Raw genomic sequence first — 18,246 nt, 5'->3', positions numbered from 1 at the left:
AATCAACTGAAACTCATAAGTCAAAGAGAAACTCATAACCCCATTCCAAAAAGAAATACAATGTAGTAGTACACATCATGTTGCTCGTGATTAATTAATAGAGGAATATGAGGCGGGATTGTGGGTTTAAGTGTAAAGCAAAAGAAATGACAATGAAATAATAATAGTGTATTTGAAATAAAGCGAAATTGTTAAAAAAAAATATATTATAATGGGAAATAATTTCACAAATTATCCTTGAAAAAATTTCCTGAAATATTCAAGTCAATATCATCCTTTTAAAAAGAAAATTATCATGAAACATAGGGAAGAAAATCAGAAGTAATTTAAAAGATCCTAATTGTGAAAATAATATCATGATTAAATAAGGTTAGTGAAATTCATGTAAAAGTGAGTTGTTTTCAAATCTCAGTACAAATATAAATTTAAAAGTAAGGTAGAAATATAGTTGCATATTGCTCTGTTAACAGTAATAGAAGAATTTGATTATGATGATATTTTTAACTATATAAACAGTTTTGTCTGGGGACAGAGATGTAGTTGTTGATTATATGGAAATCAGATAAATCATAGCATAACAATATATTGGAACAATAGCATGTTTAACAGCTGGATAGGTTTTACCTGTGAAATGTTATCTGTCTTATAAAATCAAGTTGTAAGTCATCTTTTTATATAAATGAATATATATAAAAATAAGATTCAAAGAAAAATTTCGCTATAAAATAGATTCAGAAATATATTATATTAATGTCTTTAAAATATAAATTGCTCATAATTACCTCCCTTTGATAAATTATGCAAATTTAGTCTACCTTTGTAAAACATTTTATAATTATAGTCAGGTATATATTCATTGTGAGTAACTTACATAGTAGTTAAGGGGACTCTATTTCACACGGTTCTGTATGGCAAATATATACCAGTACATACTATACGCATAACACAAATAGATTTTCACTCCTCTGGAAAAAATCAACCTGTGAAATACCATGCCTGGAAAAAAATTACCGGGACAAATTATCCTCAGGATAAAATATCACAGAGGAAGAAATAAACTGTTACATAAGCACATCCCGGTTTACATGTGAGTTATTTCGAACGGTATTCAAGCAAATCCTGATGGCGTCTGTTAAACCTTCATACGGAAGACTCCAACTTTCCACCTGGCACTCTTAGTTCAATAACTTCAATGCAACAACCTTCTATCAATGAAATGATGTTAAGGAACGCAAGCTCTGGAAAATGTTATAAACTGGTATTATATACTCTACATGCAGGTGCTGCAGGAATGTTCGTACAATAAAATGAAAAATTAACCAATGCATGGGATTGGAAATAATCCCTTTTTTCATAAAGTTTTATATTAACAATTGACACCCACATTATAGTCCCTGTAGGGATTAAGTATATTCATGTACATAATTACGCAGCTATGATATAACGATAAAAATGTAGACAAATAACAATAACTATATTTTATTTCAATATAATATAACAGCACTTGCATAAGGACGGAACATTTTGCATCACAGATCATAAAACTCAATACACAACATTTTCCAAAAACAAATTTAAATTTATGACAATACGGGACATTCGAACATTAAGCAAATGCATTTGGTCATATATAAAAATAAAAAATGCCTCTTCTAGCGTAAATCAACTTTTTAAAGTAACTAATGCTATCTCATTGTCACTGAAAAATATAATCCACATTTTGGCTGATTTCAATCATTTGACATTACATATAAACATAAAATTTGTCATGAATATTACATATAGTGATTTTAGTGTGTCCAAGTCTTTTTTGAGCCAGTTTATATTATAAGTGAGCAGTCAATATGAGCTTATTTATTGTGCTGTTAACTCTCAGGCTTTTGATTCCCTTGTTGCTTCAAGAAGTCTCTGAAATTTAAATAAAAAGATGATATCAGCATATCTTCAAAATACAGATTATAGTAGTTTAATGTGTAATTACATTTTTATAATAGTCTGCTCAATGTTACTTTATTAGCAAGGAACGTAATCATGATTTCGTTTTTATAAGGAACAGACGGATACTGAGGCTTGATTATACTCTGCCAGAGTATTTATTTACTGCTGACAGAATAATATTAACAATGTTATTTAGTTTTAACTGCATTTGTTTCGTGTTTGACAGTTGTTTTTGTAAAAGCAATATTTATCATTGTCCATTTTCAGATTTGTTGAACGGTTCAGAGCAGTAAGCCCCTCGGTCATTTAAAAATTGAAACAATCATGACGTCACACAAAGATTGAATGTACGTAGGAATTGTTGTTTGGCCGTGTTTAGGAATTTTGGGTCCTCAATGCTCCTCAACTTTGTACTTGTTTGGCTTTATAATCATTTTGATCTGAGCGTCACTGATGAGTCATATGTAGATGAAACGCACGTCTGGCGTATTAAGTTCTAACTCTCAGTGGTACCTTTGATAACAATTTATACTTGTCTGTATATCATTTTATGTATGCATCTTTAGACAAACACAACAAATCCCACCTCACAAGCTAAAACCTTTTGCGTGCATGCATTGCCAAATATATGTGAATATTTCAACGTTTGAATGTGGGTGTATAACTATAGGTGTGATTCCTTTCCCATTGTGTTTATACTGGTTTTACATGTGTAAATAAATATGCATTTAATTGTGCTTTAAAATTCACCAAAAGGTGCATATCTTATATTGTCCAGATACCAATAAAAAAATGATATTACCAAAATAAAAGACGTATCACTAAAATTTACATAAATTCTTAAGAAAAGTTCAATTATATGTAAATATATATATATGTTACAGTGCATTTGTATAATCAGTGATTATGTAGAATCCCTGAAATTTTCAGGGATTATGTAGAATCACTGGCCAGTTTAGGGATTATATATAATCACTAAAATATTCAGGGATTATGTATAATCACTAGAAAAAACGTCAGGGATTATATATAATCACTAAAATATTCAGGGATTATGTATAATCACTAGAAAAAACGTCAGGGATTATATATAATAACTGAAATGAAGAAATAGTTTTATTTATAAAGAAAATGAATAAAAGTCAAATAATTTATGCAATAAAATAATATTAAAACAGCATTACACTGTATAAACAGAAATTGTAAAAAAGACGAGTTGTATATATTTATATATATATACAACTCGTCTAAACATCAACACAACAATGATCAACAATGTTAGATCTGTAAATTTGCTTTCGCATATATATATATATATACAAAACGTCTGAATAGTAGTCAAGCCCCGGTGGTCGTGTGGCTAGCGGGACGGCTACAGTACAGGCGATTTGGTGTCACGATATCTCAGTAGCATGGGTTCGAATCCTGGCGAGGGAAGAACAAAAATTTTGCGAAAGCAAATTTACAGATCTAACATTGTTGGGTTGATGTTTAGACGAGTTGTATATATATATACATCAAAATTTCCCCATCGAGTGGTTGGTTTGTAATCACAAGTCTAAAATACATTTATGTTTATGGTATCTTGCGCCCCTCTTTTGGATACGGACTTTGAAATTTTTAAAGATGTCTTCTTAAAAAACGTGATAAAACATCACGTAGAATTATTTCTTGAAAAAGAAAGATGTACGATTTAAGTAGCATGGATGTTTTTGGCAGGACATAGTTGTGTTCTGAAATCTGGATCTTGCATAATGATATAATCCAACGCAAATGAATATATACTTCACAAGACAGGTAATGCATTAAATTAATGTTCACGGGTTTTCCCATATATTGGAGTATCGCATATTCTTTGATTAATACACACCCAAAATAAATTCTCCCCGACTGGTCATCTGCTAGTTTAAAAACAGCTTGTTGTACTTTTGGCTTATCATATGGTACTGCAAGTTCCTGTAAAATTGTAAAGAGTGTAAACGTTTGTTATCTACTTATTAAAGGTTTAAAAGATCGCATACTGTTTTCAAACGTCAAGATTGCCGATATAATACTGTTCAGTTTTATCACTTTTGAACTTGATTATAACCAAAACAATATATATCTTGAAGTGCATACCAGGTATCAAGCATTTAATCTCAAAGTAAATAATATTTATCACTTCTTAAAAGTTCTTATCTTGATTACATTTTCATATTTTCAATGTATTTAAATTTATCAGCTTGACAATGTTCTATACGAATTTGCATTGTTATTTATCTTACTATTGTATGTTTTATGCTACAAAAATACCATTTGAGATGACTGTATAAACATTTGTGTCTACCGTATAATACTACAGTAACTTATACCCAGATGTACTTTAATAATCATTCAATATAATTGGATACCTTGCATTTATCATGCTTTGCATTATAATAAGATCAAACTTACAGAAAATCCCCTCCCCTGATTTGTAGCCTCAACACATATATATTGGTTTGAATTAGAAACGCTCATTCGGTCAATCCCCCTCATAGGTGTTTGCTTATCTTCTACTTTATCAAATTCAATATGTTACCGAATAATTTTTATGACCGTCTTTCTAGTAAAAAGACCATGTGATTTTCACATCATCCACGGTAAGTGTAAAGATTACAAATTTCACCGAAATCATCATCATTTATTAGGCAAAAGCGTTGCAGTATAAAAACAAAGAAACGTACATTGTATCAGATACCAGTATATAAGCTCCAGGTAGAATCGACAAAATACTTGACAAAAAAAAAATCCGATCCTCGAATGTTTTTTCTGTTTCTAATTGAGACAATCACATATTTTCTTTCCGACGCGAGACAATGTATAGATTTTTAAGTACTAGTAACATACCTCTATTGCTGCCATGAAATCTTCCGGTGTAACTAATAATGTTTGATCAGAGTCATATCTCTTTAAAATGTCTAACAAACGCATGTCATTCACAACTATATGTTCTTCTAACACTAATATGGGAGCCACTTTCTTTTTAGGATCAATACCCATTTTGCCTAGATCATCCGATGTGTTTCCAGTTCTTAAAACAGGTCCAAACGACACTTTAAAATCTGGTTTCTTCATTTTTATATCTTCACAAATCCTCAAGAACTCGTACTCAACTGGGACATCCTAACGTAAAGAAAATCATTAACTTAAAATGTTCTTTTGACAATACCAGTAAGCAGTAAGTAGTCTTTAGTGAGCATGTTGCAAAAACTATATACCATTGGTGAGTTTATGTAACCGTTATCGATACGCTGGACCAAAATAAAAACTGACATTAGGCTAATAAATTCGTCTCTTCATTTTATTTACTAGTATACACAGTATTTGTTGCTGTTTTATGTTTTCGATATCCTTTATTTGTTTCATCAACGATATGTGTAGATTACGATTGATTTAGAGTTAGTCTTATTTGCTTTTTTAAGCTTGTGCTGTGCTTACTTTTATGTGTGCTTCTCCATTTTCACTTTACTTGCATGCTTGTGCTTTTTTTTTGTTGTATGCGTTTGTATGCGTTCGATTAATAGTTATCAAAGGTACCAGGCTTATAAAAGTTCTTTCATAGTGCTTATGTTTTGTAGTTGGAAGCTATGCATACTCGAAATTAAGTTTTCATACAGAGAAGAAACAAACAAAAACACTTAAAGGTGATATAAAGAATAATTTGCATTTGAACAAAAGCCTCTAATGCATTAAATGCTGTTAAAGCCATTTGTGTTCTTATTGCATAAAAAATGCCTTCATTACTCTTTGTTTTAATATCATGAATGTGGTAAATGATCAACAGTATTGGTTGTATTTCGGCAAATTAACCAGTGCTATATATATAAAGTGCATGACAACAACAGATTATTTGCATTGATATATGATGTCAAAGGTTGTAACAACATTAAGTTTTACATACTGTTGCCACAATTTAAAAATACCTATTGTGAATATGGGGTTACAGAATGAAAAGTAAAATAACTATGTCAGGGTAGTTGTTAAATATTTAAATTTTAATAATTTCTTTCTTAACTAAAATAGATATATCAAGTGCTTTTACACGTGTCTAGTAATATCAAAACCTTTGATTTTGTTACATTTCGCACTGCTTTCAAAAATCAATTGAAAAATCGATTACATCATCTCATTAAAAAAAGCCTTTTCTACGATAAATGGGAACCATAGATACAAATTCCTCGTTTAAGGTCATTGCAAGTTTTACTTTATGAAGAACCACATTGATAACCACAACAAACACATCGAAGATTGAGTCACTTAAACGCTGGACTTTTTTTTATCAACAGCGAATTGATTGAGTTTAGCAGATAGTCTGTATTACTATGGAAACTAATTGTGCACCACTGCTGGTCGATTTGCTCTTGTACTCATATGAAGACAAATTTACAATGAACCTTCTCATAGATAAATAGAAAAGATATTTTGCAAAGTTCTTTGATTTCATTTTAAGATATAATGATGATATTCTGTTTCTCAATAAACTGCATTTCAATGAGTACTTTCATTTCATATTATACTTGAAATAAAGGATACTGACAAAAATAGAAGTTTTGCCTCTTTTTTATATTTTCCTCGCTATTTGCAAAGATGTACGACTTCAATATATCTCAGTTAATACGTTAGTGCATGTTCACATTATACGGGCTCATTTAACAAGTATGTGCTTCTTACCAAAACAGTTTCAACACAGTAATGAGGAAGAACGACTGAAATTGACACTTCATAAATTTTAGTCGACATCACAAATTTGTTGACTGGTACGATGCGTGAGTGTCTTAACTCATTAACGACATATTTTTGCGGTCTTAGATACCAACTTAGAAAAATCATTAGATCCGTAATTTCAATAATTGTCATATTCCCGATAGTGATATTTTTATAGAGTGTACTGAGTGTGAATTCGCATGGAGGACACCCGTTTTCTGTCGACCCATTCGGTCTTGCAACTTTTTGAATTCTTGCAGTTCCATCATTTTCTGTTTGTCTCTTCCTACTTAATGTACGAGATTTGAACATCGGTAACTTACAGACCACTTAATCTAAAACTTTAAATTTTAAATTCTACATTTTAGGTTTAAAAACTTTAAAGTAAAGTTTTTTTCTTTTCATTTGTTTTTTTAAAATTATTGTTGACATATCAATATAATACTAACTGTTAAGTCCAGTTCTTCCATTTCACTACTTTCAGATTCATTGATAACCTTAGCCAACGCAATAGCTCCTGCAGTAGTTAATAGGTTATTCCCCATCTGTAACGAAATACAAATAATATACGATCTTTAAAGATGCTTAAAACAGTCAATCATATGCATAAGAAGAAGTGGTAAGAGTCCCATAGAGGCAACTCTCCACCCAACTCACAAAGTATTAAAAGTAAACAGTTACAGGTCAAAGTACGACCTAAAACACGCAGACTTGGCTTAAAATCAGAATGTGAATATATATGTTCAAACTCTTTTAGGTCATTTTTTAGTAGCAATAAACAAAAAAACTATGTTAATTGGACATGCTTTGATACTATATATGCCCTTGAATTTTTACTAGATAACATTTTTGTTCGCTTTGGGGATTCCGTATATCGTCAGATTATCGGAATTCCAATGGGGACTAACTGTGCACCACATATTGCGGACCTGTTTTTGTATTGTTATGAGTTACAATGTATGACAAAAATAAGCAAAGACCCATCGAAACAACATCTGATAAACAAATTTAATAATACTTTTAGATATTTGGATGATATTTTGGCTCTCAATAATGACGACTTCAGTATGTATATTAATGAAATTTATCCTGTTGAACTTACTTTAAATAAAGCTAATACTAACAATGACCACTGCCCTTTTCTCGATCTTGATATCTATATCACTAATGAAAAGCTGAATACTAAAATTTATGATAAAAGGGATGATTTTTCATTTCCTATCGTTAATTATCCGTTTTTAGATGGTGACGTTCCCTTGTCACCATCTTACGGTGTTTATGTATCTCAACTTGTACGATTCGGTCGTGTATGTAACAATGTTTTAGATTTTAACGAGAGAAATTTATGTATTACTGAAAAATTATAACACCAGGGTTTTCGATATCACAAACTAGTCAAAACATTTACTAAATTTTATCATCGGTATGAAGACATCATTCGTAAATATAGCTCAACATGCAGACTTCTAATACGTTCAGGTATTTCACATTCAATTTTTTATGGAAATATTCTTTATAAAGCACAAAGGTGTCAGTATTCACCTCAGAAACTTACAAAACCTTTGAATAGACTTATTAAGAAGGGATATAATTACGATACTGTTGTCAAGTCATTAAAGATTGCATATTTTGGCGTTAATATTGAGTCACTGATAAGGTCTTTGCATCGGAACTAAACACATTTATTCTAAAAACAGTTGTTGGCATGACACGGGTTATGTTCTTCTCATATATGTTATGATGGTATGATACTAAACCCCTTACGGGAAGGATTGTGCCTGATGTTCATATGATGAAATCATAATCTTTCAGTCAGTTTAATTGAAGTCTGGAGCTGGCATGTCAGTTAACTGCTAGTAGTCTGTTGTTATTTATGTATTATTGTCATTTTGTTTATTTTCTTTGGTTACATCTTCTGACATCAGACTCGGACTTCTCTTGAACTGAATTTTAATGTGCGTATTGTTATGCGTTTACTTTTCTACATTGGTTAGAGGTATAGGGGGAGGGTTGAGATCTCACAAACATGTTTAACCCCGCCGCATTTTTGCGCCTGTCCCAAGTCAGGATCCTCTGGCCTTTGTTAGTCTTGTATTATTTTAATTTTAGTTTCTTGTGTACAATTTAAAAATTAGTATGGCGTTCATTATCACTGGACTAGTATATATTTGTTTAGGGGCCAGCTGAAGGACGCCTCCGGGTGCGGGAATTTCTCGCTACATTGAAGACCCGTTGGTGACCCTCTGCTGTTATTTTTTATTTGGTCGGGTTGATGTCTCTTTGACACATTCCCCATTTCCATTCTCAATTTTATTACACAGAGCAGCAAACTATAAAGGGCCTCAAAATAACTAGTGTAAAACAATTCAAACTGGAAAACCAACAACTAAAATTGAGAATGGAAATGGGGAATGTGTCAAAGAGACAACAACCCGACCATAGAACAGACAACAGCAGAAGGTCACGAATAGGTCTTCAATGCAGCGAGAAACTCCCGCACCTGGGGCGTCCTTCAGCTGGTCCACTAATCTATATAAAAAATAAGAGACACTAGTAAACCACACAAATAAACGATAACCACTGAACAAAAGGCTCCTTTTACATATATATTTATTTAGTTAAATTTGTAAGGACTAACAAAACACTGAATATAAGAAAAATGGGTGAGTCGTAACAGAGAATCCCATGTTCAAGGGAAAAAAGAGTCCTGGAGTGTGCACACATCTTCTAATGTTTATATAAGACTCCTAAACGATTAAGCAAGAATGACACCACATGTAAATTAGATTGGACTGTTTTTCCTTGTTCGAAACATATATGAAACTCCGGCAACTCGACCTACAATGGGTCATCTGCTGAATGATATTCTGTTTCCATTTCCATTTCTTTTTAAATTTTCTAATATCTGTCTTCAAGAAGGAACCGGGAATCAGTAAAGGTATAGGAATAATAAGATTGCCTGGGACAATTCGATTAACTCATTGTAATAAACAGTTATATGAGTAATTATAGGAAATTTTATTTCCAAAACCTTGCAAACCGGAAGTGTTTAATCGTCCACTCTTTGAAATAGGATGTGAACTAATTACATCTTAATGTTATTTAATCAATAATGCATTACCATAATTACAAAAATCAATTTAAAGTTATTAAATCATTATTTACTTGCGTGATTAGACACTCTTTGAAGTAGTTTGCATAATACATTACATGCATTCTGATTTCCCCAAAAGCATTAAACAATTTACACGTCGTTAAACCAATCTTTAAGAATATAAAAAGTATATAACGATTGATCAAACATGACCGGATAGTATTTTCTTGGATTTTTGTTTAAAAAGCACTCGCTTACCCTTAGTATGCGTAAGTTGTCGTTAGAGAAGATCGATTTGGCTATCCTGATCGCTGCCTCGGCGGTGAGACGATTACCACTAATGTCAATCTCCAAAAGTGAATTATTTGTTGCCAGAGCATCTGCAATCGCACATCCTCCCTCAGACCCAAAGCCATTCCAACTAAGGTTGATTCGTTTCAGTCCAACATTCTCCTGTAAAAGAGTTAGACGACGTCTTCAAAAGTATTGGCAAAAGGCGTTTAAATTATCAACATTAAAAATTTGTGTATTTCAATTATAAAGTTTTTCTTTTTCATTTTCACATTTCATAAAAAAGTAATTATCTTTTAGAACTAAACTTACTTTTATTCCATTGGCAACTGCAATAGCTCCCTTTTGTCGAAGATGGTTCCAGCTTAAATCAATTACATCTAATATATCGTTAGCACCTGTTTTGAATGAAAGTTAACTAAATATGAATTCTGTAAATACTATACATTAGATGATTATTTCATTGTTCAGCGGAAAATAAAAAAAAACAAAAGCATATGAAATGTTTTTGTATGCATCTAGATATGGCAAATCTTCCGTAGAAGTTGACTTATTTTTGTGATATCTCTTCATGTATGTCTATATAATTGAGAATGGAAATGGGGAATGTGTCAAAGAGACAACAACCTGACCATAGAGCAGACAACAGCCGATTGCCACCAATGGATCTATCCTTATTTTCGTGTCAACAAAAAGGTTCCTAAAGTTAAAAATGTTTTCGTACTTTATAAAAGCAATTCACAATACTTTTAGCTCAATCATCTTCGTTTGTCTTTTGTTCAAATATGATTATTACATTATTGTTTCTCGCACAAAACAGATAAAGGTATTCTATCAAGAGTTTCTAACAACACCAAAACGTGCAAATTTTAAATATATATTATATATTTTAACGGTTTATATGTGCTTAAAAGCAGCTTGTATATCTGTTTTATCAAAATAACATGCGTTGCCAATTAGACTTACATAAAGTACTACGAAGGCACGCACTGGTTTTCAAACGACAACTTAATGTGTGTGATACTTTGATTAAGTTGAAAACGTGTCAATGTAAGTTGTAAATATTACTTAAGCCAGTTAAGTCGACAGAAGTTTACCAATGTCCCAATCTCGTAAATCAATAAATGAGACAGTACAAGTATAAAAAAATATTTAAAATTTACCTATAGCAGCTCCTAATATCTCTCCGCCTTCTTCACCAAATAAGTTATGACTTAAATTTAAATCTTTCAAATATTTATTATTCTGCAAAACAGAAAAAAAAGTCTTAACAATGTAGTCATAGTTGCACATTCATATTCATGTATGGGATTGTACTGTATTAGTTTTATGTTGCACTTCGTATTTCATTTTGAGTTGGGGTTTTTTTTTCTTTCACTTCCTTGGATATGATTAGGCAATTCAAGGAATTATTTTTTAATGTAAATTGTTAGAAAAATAATTGGAATATAAATAATTTTCCAAATATAGTTCATCAATTGTTGGTGTATTTAGTTTCAGACAAATAAATGATATTAAAGCTTTATATAAACGTCTTGAGTCTTTATACAATTTGAATTTACCTTAGAATTGAAAACTTAAAAACAATTATTTCAAAATGAATTTGTATGCTTTCAAAGCATTGTCTTTTATCTAAAATAAGTTATAATATACTAGTGGAAATAATATGATTGTAACTATGTAGAGCGGTGTATACTTACTTCTAAAGTGGTAACTAAAAACTTGGCATCGGAATCAATAAAACCATTTCCTGAAAGTAAAAATAAAACATATACCTGCGAAAGTGGAAAAAAAAAGTAACGCTACTGAAATTACTTTTGACAAGAAAATAACCCTTTGCAATTTATTTCTTTGAAAAGGAAGTTTCATTATAAAACACATAAAGTTATATTGAGGATGGTATGATTTGGAACTTAATTCACTTGTACGTTTTTTACTGGTATGCAAATACGTATCACTTTTGACAGAAAATGTCCATGTATCCAAATTATATAAAAACTGAACTACATACCAGACAAATTAATTTTTCGAAGACCTGCATTCACGTTCAGCATACGACAAATACTTTGTGCTCCTTCTGATCCTAGTTTGTTGTCTGCCAAACTCTGTAAAAGAGCAAATTTTCTTCATTTGCTATAGCGATTATAAAAGATGAACATTTTGCTTTGAAAATTGACAAAATATGCTAGAAAACATCAGTCTGATTGAAAGAAAAAAACCAGGATGTTTCAGAAAGTTGTGAATTAGGCAGCCCTGTCATGTAAAACGAGAGAAAATGTGAAAGAGGCAACCATTTCAAGCACCAGATAGGTGATGAGCATTAGACCAAAAAAATCATGAATACATTAAAATAGTCAAATACAAAAGGTTTTCTTTATTTTATGGAAAGTAAAAATACTAAGCGTTTTTGAAGTGTTTCTTTTTTTAAACAATGAATAATTAAAATGACTTCATAATTTTGTGAGTAATTAAATATTTTAAACCAGGTTCAATCCACCATTTTCTACATTTGAAAATGCCTGTACCAAGTCAGGAATATGTCAGTTGTCCATTCGTTTGATGTGTTTTATTATTTGATTTTGCCATTTGATAAGGTACTTTCAGTTTTGAATTTTCCTCGGAGTTCAGTATTTCTGTGATTTTACTTTTTATCATGAACATTGTTTTGTGCAGATTATAATTGTTATTACCAGATCTGTTATGTATTCATTTTCTTCCAACATCTTGGAAATAGCTTCACCTCCTTCTGCTTGTATCCAATTTCCGTCCAAGTTTAGTTTTTCTAGTGATATATTATCCTGTAAAACATCAGAAACTTACAATGATGTTCAGGTGGCAACATCTATACTAGTAATAGTACTTATTCAACCTTTAGCTAGTATTGCCTCGTAGCTAGTTATTACAACGAAAATTAATTTTCTTTTTACTGATTCACTTCAACTTGTGTATATAAATGCAAGATGTTATTGGTATATTCCTAAATGACCAATTTAGGGGGGATATCAACGATGAAAATATATACAGCATACTAAGCTTTCAAAAAAGAAAAGCACAAATACAATTATTTCATAATTTTCAATACAAGTCAGGCTTGCATTTATGGTTTTGTTAGGAAAAACCTGATCTGATAATTAAAAAAACAGAGTAAGCAAATAAATATAGATATTTTGTTTAGTACGTTTTTTTCGGGTTTTTTATTTTTTAATTTATTGCTATTATTCTGGTCAAAGAATTTGTTTTGGTAATTAATTATTTCAAACCTATGGTTTTGATATTCCAGAATAACGAGTCATTCAGTGTCGTATGTTTAATGTGACATATTGAAAGCCTTCCGTGTGGTGTTTTTTCTTTCTTTATAATAACAGTTCTCGTTTCATCTAAACCAATTAGTTTGAACATAATTATTTAAACTACTTAAATTATTTTATCGTACTAGGTCATTATTTAAAAAAATTGAAATGCAGGAGTCGATTTTCATTATTGGTAATCAATTGTTATAATTGTACCTACTCTCAACACGAGGGCAATAGCCTTAGCTGCTGTTGGACTTAGTCCGTGGTATCGCATGGTGATCTCATTGTCTGTTATATGTCGAACAAAATACGATATAGGGACAAGTCCGTATTGTTGGCAGATCTTTAAGTAATTACTTTTCCCTGTTGTATCGTGGTAGAAAATCTCTTCTGAAAATAGACAAACACAAATACCATTAAAATTAAAACTCTTCAAAAGACAAGTTCGTAATGATTTCGTGGGTTTTAAAAAGACTTGTTGTTCAACTGAACTAATATTGACAACCATACAATTTAAACATTATAAAATATTCATGAAATGAAAATATGATCTTTGTTAGTTCTTGTTTGTGAAAGATAATTCATAAATTTAAATTTTAAAATCTAGCTTTCTTTCGTATGGATTTTCACATTGTCAGAATGCATACAGCCAGGAAAAAAATGTTGATGTTCTATAAATTCATACATAACAACAATAAAATTACTAAGCAAGTGAAATACAAATATGTTCCATTGTATTGTCATGTTGGTTTACAGGAACTTTATTCAAAAGGAACTTACAGATATGTAATTTATTAATACATATATATCAAATATTTTATCTAAATTCTTCACAAATCAGGTGACCATCAAACTAGCTGTAGCTACATTCGTTTCCATGGAGAAAAAGCACAAAGATCGTACCGACATCAGTGCGATGGGATCGATTGTAATTATTAAGCTTAGGCTTTTCAAATATAAGGATTTGATCTTTTTTCTTATCAGTTATTAATAATGATTTTAAATCCTTCTTTATATCTGTCAGTTTGTCTGTGGATCGACCATCTGTTAAGAAATGTTTTAAACCAGACAACACGAAGTTTTTTATTCGTGAACTTGAAATATAAATTGAACAAATATCTTCCATTATAATATTTTCATAATAAAAAAAATTCCGGTCAACTGTAAGACGTAAAAGCCATTCATTTAAATTTAACGGAAAAAATAAAAGAATATCAAATGAGCATGTTTAGTTTGTTTTTCTGGTTGCTATAAAAAGAGTATTTAATCAAAATGTTCGCACGATTTTGTATTCTGAAAATAGAGAAAGTAAATACCACCCAAATACCACACGCAATATGGACCTTTATCCTGATTTAGAGTAATTTCTCGCATTTTGATTGGCTGATATTGTCCTAATAAATTTCAGTACAATTTTTTATCACGTCAATTGGAATTATCTCCCTTATTTATTACGTCAGTTGGAATTATCTCCCTTATTTATTAAGTCAATTGGAATTATCTCCCTTATACTATTGACCTAATAAAAAAAATAAAAAATTGAGTTGCTATAGTCATTGATGGTCATAATATTTTTAATTTTTCACAGTTTTAGATTAAATATCTAAAATATATTATTGATATCATGGATAGTGTCCAAAAATTGAATTTGAATATAATAATATGTAATATAACAAAATCAGGATAAATTCGTTACACAGTGTTCAATTGTCCTAATACGGAATTTATCGGGTCAATAAAATTCATATCGGGTTTGGCTTCGCCTCACCCGATATGAATTTTATTGACCCGATAAATTCTCGTATTAGGACAATTGCACACTGTGTAACTAATAGTGTCGTCCTGAACATGCCTGAAATATTTGCCACTGGACGTTAAGCGACATAAAATCAACCAATCAATAGATCTATAAACCATGGTTCTGTATATAAATGTATATGTTTATTTCAATAGTTAGGGTTTATGAAGCACAGGTGGTTCAGACAAAATATATCTGTAATTTTTCCTGCAAAACTTAGATTAGTTTGGGATAGTCATGTTTGGCCACGGTTAGCTAGTTGGTACTCTTAACAAATTCCAAACTTGTTATTATATAGACAATAATAGTGCATTGACTTGACATATCAACGATATAAGGAAGAGGCTTAGAAACGGGGAAATGCGAGGCTCTGCCGAGCTTTTCCCCCGTTTCGGGCCAAATCCTTATATCGTTGATATATATGTCAAGTCAATGCACTATTATTGTCTTTATACTGCAATCTAAAAAAAACATTTTCAATTGTTGTTTAATGTGTTAATGTTATTATTTGCTTAAATATTGGGAAACTTCACCCTTTTATAAAAAGGCCTCATATCATGCAGGCGATGAAATATACAACACGATGAAATGTACATGGTGAACGAATTTGTTTGAGAGTTAAAATATCAGCAATAACCATAAAACATAATAATTTATAGTTTGCAAACCAAAAATATTAACAAATCATGAAATATGTTATTTTTCTAAAAATTGCAAAAGAAATAAGTTTGAGTCGTTGTATACATTGGAAACAAGAACAGTTTGAATAGGTCGTATGAATAATTAATTATAATTTCGGAAATTTCTCATTAAATATTCATGAGGAAAAGTGATATCAGGTCAGTGACTGTATATGACATAAAAATATACGGTCCACGTATTTTGACTGCTCAAATAGAACGAGTGCAGTATAAATTCCGACACTACCTACCATCAACTTCTAAATCTGTATCATAATCGTCCTCTGTTAACTGAGGCTTGTTTGTTTCTTGTGGCAAGACAATGTCCACTTCCTCTTCACTCTCACTGATATCGCTTCCATAATCCCCATCATCTTTCAATTCAGTAATTAAAAAGTCTTTTTCTAACTCAAGCTGAGATTCAGAAACCTCGAAGTCATTAGCCGGTGTGCGTATTAACATTGCTCGCGACCTTTGTGAAGGAACACGTGTATGACCTTGAGTAAGGTCATCTCTGGGACTAAGTTCATTTTTATTGTTGTTTTTATCTTGTTCTTCATCTTCTGTTTCCTCTTGGACTGATTCCAAAGGGAAATGTACCTATAAAGATGACATATAAACAATTGTTGGTTCATATAAATGACATTAAGCGTGATTATTTTATACATATCGTTTTATTAATTCTTTTTTTTTGTAAGTCTGTCAATAATTTTAACCATCTATTCAGACAAAAAGGAGATTACCGGGTCCTTTAAGTGTGAAAAGAGCATTAACTGTTACAACTACTTGAATATGTAAATATAATAATATTTTTTAAGAAGAGAGACGCCTAATCATTATAACAAATTATATTTCGTTATATTTTGATCCTTTGTGAATTTGCATATCTGTTGTATATAAAATAAAACCTTAAGTTGTATTTAATCACAAAGTAAAAGTATAGTCATTAGAAAAATTGGGGAGAATACTGAACCATTTAATAGTCATGGATGAAAGAAATAAGAAAATAAAAACATAATGTACATTTTAGGAAGTAATACATGTTAGTTTAAAGTTTAATGTTTCTCAAATAAACAATAACCAAATAACTTTGAAAGACATGCAATTTCCTTTATGTATACAAATGTTCGTATACTTTAAGTGTTAATGGTGGTTGCTAATAAGTTTGATGCTCTTAAGTAAATATAAAAGAAAATTGAATGAATTATATATTTCTTTTCTCAAACCAGGATACAGACGTTTTTTTTGTTTTTTTTTTAACTTTAATGTTCAACACATAAAAAACAAAATAACATTGATTGGCTTGTATGTTTTTCTTCCAATCAGCAAAAGCTCAGACGGATATATTTGTTTTTATCTTGGGATAAAATAACTTCAAACTTTTAATACATATTAAAATTTCATCATACAGGAGGATTAAAATAACGACTAGGTCGAGAACTTGGAAGTAACCATGATGATATTGACGCCATACAAAGCATGATCTGGATTAAAATTCTCAATGTTTGCGGATTTAATTAATTACAAAGTTCATACAACTTGAATAAACTTTGGAAATGAAAAAGGGGAAATGTCAAAGAGATAACAACCCGACAAAAGAGCAGATATGCTATGGCATATAGAAGAAAAAGATTATTTTCTTTTTTCTGTTTATTCATTCATTTGTATATCTTTGAAATATACGCTATAAATATAAATATAAACATTTAAACAAAAACGTACATCTTTTATTTAGATCATTCAGTGTCTCGTCTCTTTTCATAAGCATTTAAAATTTAACCATTACATGGAACGTGTAATTAACACATTGTTTTAATTGAATAATGACAATACTAATCAACAATGTGCTAGATCGCAATGATGACCTTTTGAAGAATAAAATTGTAAATTGATACACTACTAAGCACGTACCTGTTGAGGGGTTTCTGCTTGGTTCTCCATCTCCCCCTGAATAATCATTCTATACAATTATTTCATCCTTTCTTTCGACTTTATTTCATATCACTGTTATATATGTTTTATATTTGTATGCCAACTGTCAGCCATTAATATAAACAAACTTTCGTCAAGTGTAGTTTTTAGCCTATGATCGATTCATTCAATTAAATGGCAATGGTTGACAGCGACAGGTTCGATCAGGTTTTGATAGTATACCTTTATACATTTAAATTACCACGTAATCCGCTTTCATACCTGTAATTAAGTTAGATTCCTTTAAAGAAAATAAAAATCATCGGGAAAAGTAGTTTGTGCATTTAAATGAGTGTGTCAACGAATAGCAAATTTTTTTTTCGGAAGAATTTACCAAAATTGTATTCGAAGAAAAATGAAAAACAAAAATAAAGAAAAAATAAAGAAGGCAAAAATTAAAAAAATAAATAAAAAATAGATAAAATGTTATTATTATAACCTGAAGAAGACACAATC

General features: G+C 30.6%; 1 protein-coding gene across 1 annotated transcript; it reads right to left on the bottom strand.

The window, feature by feature from the left end:
- Positions 1-1,463: 1,463 nt before the first annotated feature.
- On the bottom strand, positions 1,464-18,012 carry LOC139514248 (leucine-rich repeat-containing protein 74B-like). The gene is made up of 13 exons (XM_071303137.1): positions 17,731-18,012; positions 16,071-16,419; positions 13,559-13,731; positions 12,739-12,846; positions 12,060-12,153; positions 11,749-11,798; positions 11,212-11,293; positions 10,361-10,446; positions 10,016-10,210; positions 7,113-7,208; positions 4,807-5,082; positions 3,809-3,894; positions 1,464-1,908 (listed from the first exon to the last, which is right to left on the bottom strand). Exons 1-13 carry the CDS (start codon positions 17,776-17,778, stop codon positions 1,866-1,868), a joined length of 1,686 nt encoding a protein of 561 aa, XP_071159238.1. The 5' UTR covers positions 17,779-18,012; the 3' UTR covers positions 1,464-1,865.
- Between the last annotated feature and the right edge of the window lie 234 nt (positions 18,013-18,246).

Source organism: Mytilus edulis, chromosome 3 (genome assembly GCF_963676685.1).
Source record: "Mytilus edulis chromosome 3, xbMytEdul2.2, whole genome shotgun sequence".
NCBI classification, from domain to species: Eukaryota; Metazoa; Mollusca; class Bivalvia; order Mytilida; family Mytilidae; genus Mytilus; species Mytilus edulis.
This window is presented reverse-complemented; position numbering and strand designations above follow the sequence as displayed.

What these genes read in the sequence shown, in the direction of transcription:
- LOC139514248 (XM_071303137.1), bottom strand. Translation starts at nt 17,778, where the DNA reads ATGATTATTCAGGGGGAGATGGAGAACCAAGCAGAAACCCCTCAACAG. An exon ending in ACAACTTACGCATACTAAGG is followed by an intron (nt 7,209 to 10,015) that starts GTAAGCGAGTGC and finishes ATTTCGTTACAG; the next exon opens with ATGGGGAATAACCTATTAAC. An exon ending in TCGGGGAGAATTTATTTTGG is followed by an intron (nt 1,909 to 3,808) that starts GTGTGTATTAAT and finishes TTTAAATTTCAG; the next exon opens with AGACTTCTTGAAGCAACAAG.